We start from the raw sequence: 13,387 nt of genomic DNA, 5'->3' as shown, positions 1-13,387 counted from the left end.
ATGTCAGGGATAGAAAAAGGACTATCATTCCTGGTTTTATGACACTCTTAAGTAGTTACCAGTGAGCTCAGAGAATGATACAATATTTAAAACTTCCTGAAAATGAACTGCATTCATAAAACAAAATTTCAATATTTAGAGGTCCTTAAAATTAATTTTTAAGTAAAACTAAACAGTAATATTCAAAACTTCTTCAAATTAATTTCACTATAAGTAAAATGAAATTAAATATTCAAAACTTCTTGAATTTTATTAAGTAAAATAAATTACAATATTTAAAATTCCTTAAAACTGATTTTTGTACTTTTTTAAGTTTTAAATATTGTAAGTAGAAGTCAACACAAAAAGGAATACAGCAGGTAGTGCCGGTGTGGGGAGGGATGTAAGAGATGGAAAGATGCTGTTAGCAAGGGAGACCCAGTATCAGTGAACTTCACATGAATTCAATTCAGAAAAATCTGGCATTTGTCGTGAAAGAGATCAAGCGCCACAGTGCCCCATACACCCTTGCTCGTAATTTGTGAGGAATGTTACATGCATTGATTTGATGGTAGTTTTCCCTGCTGACAGTCAGTAGGCAACCTTTCTGTACATTTTCAGCTCAAAGAGATCTCAAATTACTTAGTCACAACATGAAAGGAAGCTACGCATTTTAGTAGCTAAGGCCCATTTGCAATAAATACTTTGCATCACGTAACGGATGCTTAACATGCTCGTAAAGCCAACAGCGTCCGGATTTAGGATAGTTGCCCTTCCGTATTTCTCAGATAAACTCTTCGTTCTCAGATTTGATTGTAAAATGGAATATAAGCCAGAGCATGCTCATAAATGCTGCTGCATTCAGGACCAATGTTTAATTCTGGTTTTTTGATGACCGGTCCTAAAATGCCAATAAATATTTCAAATGACCAAGAAGAAATGCAGTGCAAAGCGTTTTGCACTATGAGTCAATAAACTTGTCCAGTTTCTAAACTAAGCAGGTTTAAGCAAAACTTCTTGATTTTCTGTGATACTAATATACGATCAAATAAAACTTTTAAAAATATATGGCCTCCTTTAGAAGGAAAAGTATCTTAGAAAAAGTCTCTTTTTCCTTTCCAGACATTTCCTTGGCCGACAATAGGTCTATAATGTGATAAACAATTATAGGTTTAAAATTCAACAAACTAAACAGTCTCAGTGTGATGCCAGTCACATAAGGCCAGACCCAGCCAAATGCCAAAATGGCAGTAGATTTAGAATGGAAAATTTTAAGACCATGTGTGTCAAGCAGTATTAACCTGACAAAATTCCAGAATAGGAAAGAATTTGGATAAACTCTGAGAGTTCACCATAATGGGATGTGACTGTGTGTTTCTAGCCAAGACGGTACGTGACATCTCTGGCAATAAGAATATATCCTACACAGATGAATCATTTTGGCAATGATGTAATCATAGATACATCAGGACTTAGAATGTTTTTAATCAGTGTCATGCATATTAGACAACCCCACTTCTGCCAAAACCCCTGTCCATATGAGTCAGATCAGTTTATTTAGAGCTGAAATTCTTAAAGGTCTACAGTATCATAAATGCTCATTGACATTTTTTAGTGGTTATAATTTGGAGAGGAGTTTATTTCATCCATGCCCCTTATGCGTAACGTAATAGCCTTTCTTTCCAAACTATGTTAACACCAGGTATTGAGGTACCTGAACTGCCATTTGTAAACATCTCACACTCATCATGTTAATCCGTTATGGAATTTCCTTTAAAGGATGAGGATTTACAACGTTGCCCTGCAGTTGGGTATGATTTAAGAAATTGGCACAGGTTTTGCACATGCAAGCTCTCCTTACAGGCTTAATATTTCCACAGCTTTGCTGATCAGACACAAATCAGGAAAGGAATGGAATGCTGGAGAATATAGAAGGCAACAGAAGGAAGGTTTTCTTCCTTCTTCATCTGGCAGGTTTGGTGCCTCATGTACATTCTGTACAGCTAAAAGGGGAGAAGTAAAGTTGCGGTGAAAGATACTTGGGATATTACTTTCTATGTGGTAATCTAATTTATAAGGGTTGCTTTGCATTTATTAAGATACAAGAGACTCAGAGCCCAGATGAGACGAAAACTTTTCTTCAAGAAAAATATTCTTCAAGCCCTTTCACATGTTTGGGATTTTGAGACAGTCTAATGTCAGATCCAGGGTTCCCTCTTCCTTCTACATTATCCAGCCAGGCCACTCAAATTCAAGGATAGGAAAGGAAGAAAGGATGTGATTAAGTGTTAGGAGGAGGCTAATAGCAAGGATGTTTGGCTTCGTTCAGGTTTCTAAGATTATCTATATTTAGCAGAAACCAGAAGCTCAGGCTCAGTTCTATGAGAATTGGTTCTTATTTGCTGCCACCTAGAATCTGACGCAGTATACGGAGCTCAGGCTTATAAAGAGGTAAAAGTTCCTGTGCAAGAAATTTCGTTCTAATGGAGAAATCGGAACTCTTAATTATCTTGGCTCTAAACTTAAGCAAACCTGCAAAGTTTTGCTTTCCTGATGAGTATTCTGGTATATTTCTAAAGTCATGAGAAATGTGGGAGGGAAAAATCAGCCAGATAATAATAAAATACAAAATTGTCAATATTCAACCATTTTTCACCTACAAAATTGGTACCAATATCTGACCATTTTTGAACGACAAAAGTGGTCATTTCTTATGGCTCAACCTACTACGTTATCGTAGAAGTCCATTATTTGCAACAATAGAACAATCTACATGATGGAGTAGAAGTATGCTAGAATGCTGTGGAAATACTCTGCTTAGATATAAATCACTAAAAGGTTCAGTAGTTTCTAGAAAAATAATTGATTCATAGGGGTTTTGTTGTTCCCACTGTTGTTTACATCTGATTTGAAATAAGAGAGTAATTTTTCAAAGTTTTTTCCTGAATAGCTTTTTTCTAATGACCTGTGCTCATTGTGGGACTAATTTACAAGGCTACTGTGTAATCAAGTTTTGTGGCTAGTTACCGGCTTTTTATTCTTATGCTCCACCACTCCTTACAGTAAGGGGTGGGTGGGGAAAAATAGGTTTGAGGGGATGGATCAAACACGTTTTATTTTTCTATCCTTAACCATAAAGGAAGACAAGAACGGGACTAGGGGCACAGTCCGGGAGGGCAGAGCCCAGTTAGGCAGAGGAATGCAAGGGTGCTTCATCTCTGACCCAGGTCTCTTGGGTATCCTCTGGGTGGTCTAGCCAACTAGTCTAGGGAATAGGAGAGTGGCCAGTTCCATGAAGGTCTGGCAGCTGGAAGCAACAGCTGGAAGGACATTGAGCTGGTTAAAAAAAAAAAAAAAAAAGACCATGAGGAGAGACACCTAGTTTGTTGTTGCATTTGGATTAGCATCTCAGAAAGTCACTGCTGGGGCCCGGCAGTGTTGCCCACATGGGTCTACAGTAGCTCACAACGCAAGCAGATTCGTAGTCATTGTCAAGGATACCCTGCATTTCACCTAGGCTACTTCACCAGCCAAGAACCAAAGTGTAGATGGAACCTAAGGGAGGGATTCTAGCCCCTTCTCTGCACTGACTGGTGTAGCAGCACTAACATTTCTCTTCCTCACCAGTAAAATAAATTTCATATCAACTTACTAGTCATCTTGTGTGTGTGTGTATGCATGTGTGTGTGTATGTGGGTACATGTGTGTGTGTCTCTGTGTAATCTGGGTGCATAATACATATTATATATCACATTACCTATATCATACGTAATATGATATATCATGCAGTAAGTTCATGTTTATATACATTTTTATGTGTTTATAACCTTACATATATTGTTTAAATGTCTGAATAGAAATACTATATATTTCTCTCTATATTACATAGTATATATTCACACATTTTATATGTAAATATATAAAATGTGTTTGAATAAGATATGCCACATATACATGTATTTATATATTACATATGTCTTCTATATGAAGAGATATTACACAATGACCATAGCATATATTATGGGCCACAGTGCATGCGCGCGTGTATACACACACACAGAGTATGTAAATACTTTATCTTAAAACAAGGAAGAGCTATTAGCCAATTCATTTCTTGGACTCTTATTTGCACCTCTCGAATGAAGGAAAATCATTTCTCAGATTAAAACCCAATGCTGTGATTAGAATTACCAAAATGTGGTAGAAAGAGTAAGATGTGTATATTCGCCCTGATGTGAGCATCTGTCTTAACTTAAACAGAGTACACCTTTACTCTCACTCTTAACTGTCAGACAAAACAGGCTGTGATAAACCAAACAGTTCAGCGTAGAAAGTAAATGTTCGTAACAGGCAAAGTGTAAATGCAACCCAATTAATGAACTTCTCCCTTAAAACAGATGTTACTCAGGCCAGACGTATATACACTTTAAATTTCTTCTCAGAAAAACAAAAATCATGAATTTATGTGGATGTCATGGAAGGAAAAGCTTTCTATAAACATGAGCTACTTAGTGAAACTTGTCTAAGAATAAAATACGTTTTAAGCAGATTTTTCTCATGCATTCATTACACTCCATGGATTTTCTAGAAGAATGTAGTGATTTTATTTCCATATATGAAATCTGGCACTGGCCAGGCATGCTATCAACGGCTTCAGTGTCTCCTGATATTAAATGTTTTCCCATTGAAACTGGAAGCCATCTCATTTTACCTCCTCCATCTTCTTAGTTATTCCTTACTTTTAAGAACTCAGGATGAGGAAATCCTGCTAGGATTAAAGGATTAAAATGTGAGGAGCACCCAGAGGCATCAGCCTCCGCGCTGTGGTTCTGTGTGCTGGGGAAGGCAGGAGAATCTGGGCCTGAAGAAACATCTGCCTTACAAAGTCCAAATGTACAAAGTAGATCGATTTGCCTGTGATATTCATTGGCCAAAAAAATAAACAAACAAATCACCCAGACTGCCTCTGATAGCAAAACCATTAAATACGTATAAAATATAAGTGACTTTATGAACAACTTTCCGGAAGTGTATCTACTGGGTAAAGTTAGGTTAACTCTCAACTATTCACTTGTCGATTCCTGCGTCGGTGGGTTGTAAACAATCCCAAAGGCTTTGGTCAGGTCCCAGAAAGGAGTCTGGGTGAGAGTGAGATTTAATCTGTGAGTATTCCTGACACTCACCCCAAGTGACTGGAGGATTTTCCACCATTAGTGTTATTTATCATCTGTGCTGCCTTGTCTCTTCATTGCCTCCAAAGCCTGCAAGTTAACTGCACAGAAAGATAGAAAATTCTTTGGAAAAGAAGAAAAATGATTAGCCTAAATCCTTCGGTATTTGACTTTACTAGATGAAAATCCCAAAGACTACTGCTAATAAAATTTAAATTGCACTCCTGGTATAAACTGTATCTGAACACTGGTGAAGAGCTCTACTGTCCTTATCCCAGGGCCTGGCTAAAAGCCTGCGCTGCCACAGAGCATTCACTCATGAATAATCAGAACTTGGACCTGTGTGTGTGTCTTGACACACTGATAGGCATGTGTTCCTATGCACGTAACTATACAGACATGCGATGAACCAAAACAAACATCTTGAATGTGCTTTTCAAAGACTAAGTGAATACTTTAAAAGCTTCTTTATCTTCAGAATTTGAGAGAATCAGTATGTATTGTTTAGCAGTTCCCTCTGGCAATTCATCAACCTTAACCACTGTGGCTGTAAGAGAGGGAGCGCGCTAGGATGCTGGTCAGTTCCTGGCAGGCTCACTACCACGCAGCAGTCTTTGACTTCCAGGTCTCAGGCTGCCCCAGGTCTTGGACCTGCCCCTTGGATGATGAGCCCAGGCTCCCATTACGTGCAGGGCTTCTGGTCACCAAGGGCTAAATCTATTTGTTGACACTAAAGAAAGGAGGCAGCTGCTGAGAGAGGAAAGTGAAGAGGAACAGAATGTACCAAAATCTTTCTTCCCTGCCTTTCCTTGGTTTTCATTGGCCCAGTTTCTGAAATGGATGTAAAAACAAAGACCTGGGCTGGCTGGAGGAAAAACTGGGAAGGAGTTAGTCTCTGTGAGATCCTCCTTACCTATGATTTCCTCTGCACTCCCTCCCCATCTCCGTTCTCTGTCCCATTCCCCAGACCAAAGGGAAGCTGCTTCAGTAGACACACTATTCCAGAGGGGGCTGCATTTAAAAGAATACCCTTGAAGGCCAAACCACAGGGAATTCAGTTGTGATGATGGGCAGAGCAGACATTCTTGGGGGGCAGAGCATTCCTCATGTCCTACGGCTCTTGGAACATGTCTCCCCTTGAGTCCAGGCCAGAAAATAGGGGCTCCACAGTTCCGCTTTCCATTAGGGTAATAGACCAACCTCTTCAACATAAATACCCAGCTGTGAATCAGGTCTGGTGCCAGCTAGGCAGTCCAGGCTATTCATCCCTGGGAGGCGCCCGCAGCTATGTTGGCACTCATCTCTCCCTTGACTGACTGAGCTTCAGTAAGGAGGCCCAGTTATGGTGTTAGCGGTTGTCCCTGAAATCCAAAGAGCTCTTTGAAGACAGTGCACAACTGCCATTTGGAGTTTAGGGTGTAGGCATCTGCTAGAGGGGTGTGGCTTGAGAATCAAGAATCTAGCCTATCAGGAATGAAGGTGGGGGCCTTTGCAGGCCAGGCCACCAAGGACTAGCAACGAACGCTGAGTGATCAGGTAAAACAGATTCTTGCTCAGGGCTTCCTCTTCTGGCCTCTGTATCTGTATGCACACCCCTGTAGCAAGAGGAATGAAGGAGAAGCATAAGCCCCTATGAATAAAACCAGAATCCTCTGGAACTGCCCCCAGAACCAAGAACGTGTGATGTGCAAAAAGAGTCAGGACTCAATAAAAATGATCAAACTACAGAAGGATAAGGCATTTAAAATGCAGCAACAGATCTCAAGAGACAGGCGAACAGCTTACGTCCACCTCTCCTTGAGTTTGATTATTTTCATTCTGGACCCTCAAATGCCTTATTCTTTTCACCTAATAGCTCTGTTAACTCAAAGTCCTTTCCTCGATTAGCTTCTAAGATCATCCAACAGCAAGGTAAGAAAAGGATTCTTTCTGTATTTTCCAACAAGAGTCAGGGTCAGATAATATCATTAGAAAACATCACACCAATTGTAAAAAAGGACTGCAAAACAGATTTAATTCAAATCCTACTATATGAGTAATTCTAATTCTGCTCTCTGCATCTTTATTTTCTTACCATATTTAATGACTCAGTACCAAAGCCCTGTTTTAAAACTTTTTTTTTCTTTCTAGCAAGAAAACACATAAAATTCCATTTGCCATTTTCAGTGAAACTCTAAAGTGTGTTTTGCCCACCAGAACTTATTCTACATGGCCCCAGATGAAATGGTCAGTATTGTTTCCCCAGGATGCAGATGCCTCGGAAGTACTTTTTTTACCCTCATTTCAAGGGATCAGTTATTTTTTTATTTTATTTTATTTTCGCGGTATGCGGGCCTCTCACTGTTGTGGCCTCTCCCGTTGTGGAGCACAGGCTCCGGACGCGCAGGCTCAGCGGCCATGGCTCACGGGCCCAGCCGCTCCGTGGCATGTGGGATCCTCCCGGACCGGGGCACGAACCCGTGTCCCCTGCATCGGCAGGCGGACTCTCAACCACTGCGCCACCAGGAAAGCCCGGGATCAGTTATTTTAATCAACGATCAGCTGGTCCTTCCTGAGAACACAGTGGCAACAAACTCAATAAATAGTTTGCCCTGGTAAGACTAGACATTAACTATCTAAAACATAATTAACAACAGTATGCCAGTCAACGAGTGCACTTTTTACTTCATGTCTGGGGAGTTTAGGTGCCTCCAATTGAATAGGGGCCACGGTGCTAGTTATCAAATTGACAGTCTTGACCTGACCTCTAAAAGTGGCTGTAAAGCAGTGCCTAGTAAATTAAGATAGATGCCAAATCTATATCGTGACTATGAAATGGGCATTCGGGTTTGAGGCCAAGACTTCACAATACATATATAAATACCAGCCTGGGCACGAGGGAAGACAAGCGCTCAATGACTGAACACAAGGTAACAGTGACTCACTTTACTCAGTATTATGATTGGCTGGAGATTTTAAATTCATTTTTAAAAACCAGACTATTGTACCACAGGGTAAAGATTTTATTCTCCTCAGTAATGGGATTGACTATGCCAAGGTGTAGAAGCAGAAAATGAGATCTGCCGATCTCAGTGCCAAGACAGGGGTGATAGAAAGCCACAACAGGTCACTTTGTGGGTCTTTTCAATGTTGCAGCGGCCTGGAAACCTGGGGAGGCCCGTCCAGGAAATGTCTGGCTCCAACTAGGGAAGATGGGAGAAGTTCAACTAGATCTGGTTTTAGGCAGTAGAATAAAGTCAAAACGGGCACTTACTGTACCTGTGCTGTTCCAAGGTTACTGGAATACTAACCAAGGAGCCAAAGGCACTAAGTAGTTCAGGAGAGAGGTTACTGGTCTGGCCCGGTCCCTCAGAGGCCACTGCCAAAGAGTGCAGAGAAGCCAGCAGAGTCACCGCCTGCTTGAGACGCCATCCATAAACAACCAAAACGGGTCAGACATCCCTGAAGACAAGAGACACGCCACAAACTTGCAACCTGAATTTTCATTTTTATCCACTGAGTTCATATGAATCTTGTTCCTTCTTCCATCCTTCCTGTTCACTGAAACTTGTCCCTACTTATTTTGCTTCCCTCTGTTTCGCAGATTTATTGCTTCCTGCATTGATATTTGGGGAAGAAGCAAAAAGAGGCTGTGATTTAGGTTCCTGTGAAGGCTCAGATTAAATACAGTGCTTCTTTCTCCCTAAAGCCTTCTACTTGGCCAAACTTAAATGAGGTGATGAGCCGTTAACTCAGAACCCTCTGCCCACCGCCTTAGTCTGTGCTGACCTCCAGCCAGACTTGTGGGGATGACAAGCAAAATGACGAGTGGCCAGGCATCCTCTCTGGAGTGTTCCACCAACCAAGGCAAACAAATACTCCGCAAACTGCACCAACAACCCTAAACTATCAATGTGCATAATCCCCAAAAGACACAGGCACACGTCTACTCAGATTTTTATAGGCAAAAGTCCACCCAGCTTTCTTGAGCCAGAAGGAAGCCATGAAGATCTCAGCTTCTCTATCTTCCCTCTATCCCTTAACATTTATGATTCACTAAAACACGAGTTTCTCTCTCCACAGGAGAAATCAGTGACATTTACTGTCACCTGTCACCCCTAGGACGGGTTATATTTCCTTTGACCCAGTAGTTCCCCAGGACCAAGGTGTTTCCCCTCTTTAGAGAGATTAGCCTTTAAAATTTTTGATCTGGTCTTTTTCTGCCCCCTCAGGTCATGGATTATATGGGACTTTTGAAATGTTATCCTCCTGGAGGAAAACTAGAGAAGACCAACACGTTAAAGAGAGAACTGCAGCAGTCTATGCAGACTCCATGCTCTCCTTTTCTCTCACCACTGCCATGTACCTGGTCACCTTTGGCATAGGGGCCAGCCCTTTCACGAACATTGAGGCAGCCAGGATTTTCTGCTGCAATTCCTGTATCGCAATCTTCTTCAACTACCTCTATGTACTCTCGTTTTATGGTTCCAGCCTGGTATTCACTGGCTACATAGAAAACAATTACCAGCATAGTATCTTCTGTAGGAAAGTCCCAAAGCCCGAGGCATTGCAGGAGAAGCCCGCATGGTACAGGTTTCTCCTGACGGCCAGGTTCAGCGAGGACACAAGTGACGGCGAGGAAGCGAACACTTACGAGAGTCACCTATTGGTATGTTTCCTCAAACGCTATTACTGTGACTGGATAACCAACACCTATGTCAAGCCTTTTGTAGTTCTCTTTTACCTTATTTATATTTCCTTTGCCTTAATGGGCTATCTGCAGGTCAGTGAAGGGTCAGACCTTAGTAACATCGTAGCAACGGCGACACAAACCATTGAGTACACTACTGCCCAGCAAAAGTACTTTAGCAACTACAGTCCGGTGATTGGGTTTTACATATACGAGTCTATAGAATACTGGAACACTAGTGTCCAAGAAGACGTGCTAGAATACACCAAGGGGTTTGTGCGAATATCCTGGTTTGAGAGCTATTTAAATTACCTTCGGAAACTCAACGTGACCACTGGCTTGCCTAAGAAAAATTTCACAGACATGTTGAGACATTCCTTCCTGAAAGCCCCCCAATTTTCACATTTTCAAGAGGACATCATCTTCTCTAAAAAGTACAATGATGAGGTTGATGTAGTGGCCTCCAGAATGTTTTTGGTGGCCAAGACCATGGAAACGAACAGAGAAGAACTCTATGATCTCCTGGAGACCCTGAGGAGACTTTCTGTCACCTCCAAGGTGAAGTTCATCGTCTTCAATCCGTCCTTCGTGTACATGGATCGATACGCCTCCTCTCTGGGAGCCCCCCTGCACAACTCCTGCATCAGTGCTTTGTTCCTGCTCTTCTTCTCGGCATTCCTGGTGGCAGATTCTCTGATTAATGTCTGGCTCACTCTAACGGTTGTGTCCGTGGAGTTTGGAGTTATAGGTTTCATGACATTATGGAAAGTAGAACTGGACTGCATCTCTGTGCTATGCTTAATTTACGGAATTAACTACACAATCGACAACTGTGCTCCACTATTATCCACCTTTGTTCTGGGCAAGGATTTCACAAGAACGAAGTGGGTAAAAAATGCCCTGGAAGTGCATGGGGTAGCTATTTTACAGAGTTACCTCTGCTATCTTGTTGGTCTGATTCCTCTTGCAGCTGTGCCTTCAAATCTGACCTGTACACTGTTCAGGTGCTTGTTTTTAATAGCATTTGTCACCTTCTTTCACTGCTTTGCCATTTTACCTGTGATACTGACTTTCCTGCCACCCTCTAAGAAAAAAAGGAAAGAGAAGAAAAATCCTGAAAATCGGGAGGAAATTGAGTGTGTAGAAATGGTGGATATCGATAGTACCAGAGTGGTTGACCAAATTACAACAGTGTGATAGCGTCTGCTTGTTATATTTTCACCCTAGGTCTTATCAAGAGCAAAGGGATGATGTTAATGGAAACAAATTGAAAGTTGTTCTTTGGTTTTTAAGAATAAGAAATAGGCATCGCCAAAAAAAAGTAAAGGACAAGGTGGGGAAATGGGCATTGCATATCTTCAATCTTTAAAACGAAAGGTTGTCATCAGAGAAAATTTACACACACACACACACACACACACACACACACCCTAGGAGACTCATAGTCTCTTAAACTAAGATCAAATAAGCAAAAGCTTATTAGCAAGCAGAATCCTCTTTTACTCACACTGCAGATGTTGCTGGTATTGTGACAAAAACCTCCTGATTGAAAGGTCAGCTGCCAAGGCAGAAATAGCTTCGAGCGTCGCTCAAACAGTAAAGCTTCCAGAACTTCTGCAGAGCGGCAGCTCCAAGCAGCGTCTGTGGTTTAAGGTCTAAGGTCTTTGCCGTCTCATCTATCCCCCCAACACCCCAAGGGGATGTTTGTGAAAGTTCTGGCCACCAAAAGCAAGCCAGAACCTCAGAAACAGACACATGGCGGAATGGCCATCACCCATGGACTGAAACTGAGTCACCTCTAAACTCACCCGGGTGAGGCAGTTTTGTTGTCCAGAATGAATTTATCATACGCCCCACCCACCCACCATCAATATACTTTTAACATCGGTATGGTTTGGTTAATATACCTTTAAACCAATGACAGCTCCAGCAATGCAGAGTTAAGGCAATTCTATTTTGGTATATCTCGTTGCTTGTCACCAAATGGATCTGCTTCATTACTTACAGCTCTTGGCAAGAGGCTCTGAGTACCCAAAACCACAGAGCCAAACCGAAATACCTGGCATGATGAAGGAAAAGCAGGTGTCTACTTGAACCCAGAGATAGTATTTCCATTTTGACAAAAAAAAAAAAAAAAAAAAAAAAAAAAAAGGCCAGCTGGTACAGCTGTTTGCGGTTTGGCCCTACATGCATTTTTTTTTTTTTTGCATGGATGCCCAGAAATAACATCTGCCCACACATAGCTGAGGAAGGAGAAATGAACACTGACATGGTTATCTGCCACAGCTTCCCACTTGTAGTGCCAGTCTGCCTTTGCTCAGGAGACATGCTTGCTCAGAGATACAGAGAAGAAAAGTCCTGAAACTTTGTAAGTCCTGAAACTGAGAACTTCAGGCAGACATAAAGGGCTGAAAGTGAGATAAATGGAAATGACTGGAAGATGTAATCACCACCATAAATCTATCAACGATGACAGTCAAGCTTTCCTGCTAACCTGGCTGCACTTTCATCTTCCTGGTCCCCACGCCCCCCCACCTTCGTTGGTACCCCTCTACTTCCTTGCACGGCCCTTCTGTACATTATCGAGCCTAGATGTTTATACTGTTGACTTGCAGTATCTACAGGATCTAAACAGAAATGGTTTGATCTGAAGAGGCTGTGTATGTTGCCCCCGACCCCTGCATTTCTTTAAGTCTATAAAAATGAAGCTAAAACCTGGTCACACTTGAGGTAAATGTCTACAGTACTTTTCCCTTTTAGAGACGTAGCTTATTTAGACATCTGTAGTGGTAAGCATTTCCCCAAAGCACCTTACCTTTCCGGACCTTAGCGGATGTACTGTGCAACTTCCCCATCCCCTGCAGCGGAGGAAACTGAGACCTAGGAGAATAAAGTGACTCACCCAGGGTCACACCACTGGAGGGTTTCCATCATTTTAGCATGCCTAAGACAGGGCAGGCCAATTTTAGATCTTCTCATAAGAGGGCTACTACTCCCTTCAAAGTACATTTCCAAGGAAGAAACATAGGACTTATTGGCCATAAGGCAGACTTTTTTTTAATGTCTGGGTAATGTTTGGGATTTAGGTTTACCATTGTCTTTCCAGACAGCAAAAATTCCCAAATGATTCAGATGTAACTACACCAAGTGCAAACCTGTGCTTTCTATTTCATGTACTGTTGTTCACACAGTTCTAAATATATGTGCAGGGCATCATAGCTAGTGCATTACACACTTGTTCAAGCTCTCCTGCAAACACACTAAGTGATCATACCAATGTGTTATGCACTCAACTAGAAGATAATGAGCTTTAATCTAAGGACAAATGCAATCCTCGAAAAAGGGCAAGTTCGCATAATAGATCTGCGATCAATTCTCTCTCCAAGGGGCCTGCAACTAGGCTATCATTGATAAAACACAGCTGAAGAGGGGATTGGTTTTATTCTTAAATCATATGTTGCTAAATCATTTTCTGAAGAGCGTGTTCTAAATCAGCCATTGATTTAGTGCCAGCCACGTGGAGCACCTTGGGTTACAGTGACTCCACAAAACTGATACAACACATACC

The 13,387-nt window shown here is 41.6% G+C and overlaps 1 protein-coding gene across 1 annotated transcript in view; it reads left to right on the top strand.

The window, feature by feature from the left end:
* The window catches only part of PTCHD1 (patched domain containing 1), a 50,547-nt gene extending 39,466 nt beyond the window's left edge, over positions 1-11,081 (top strand). Inside the window, exon 3 of the mRNA XM_060002147.1 lies at positions 9,362-11,081. Within this exon, the coding sequence (XP_059858130.1) occupies positions 9,362-11,016 (1,655 nt within the window). The 3' untranslated portion in view covers positions 11,017-11,081. The remainder of the gene's footprint in view (positions 1-9,361) is intronic.
* The last annotated feature ends 2,306 nt before the right edge of the window (positions 11,082-13,387 follow it).

This window comes from Delphinus delphis, chromosome X (assembly GCF_949987515.2).
Source record: "Delphinus delphis chromosome X, mDelDel1.2, whole genome shotgun sequence".
In the NCBI taxonomy this organism is placed as follows: domain Eukaryota; kingdom Metazoa; phylum Chordata; class Mammalia; order Artiodactyla; family Delphinidae; genus Delphinus; species Delphinus delphis.
Note: the sequence above shows the minus strand (reverse complement) of the source record. Positions and strands in the feature narration are given on the sequence as shown.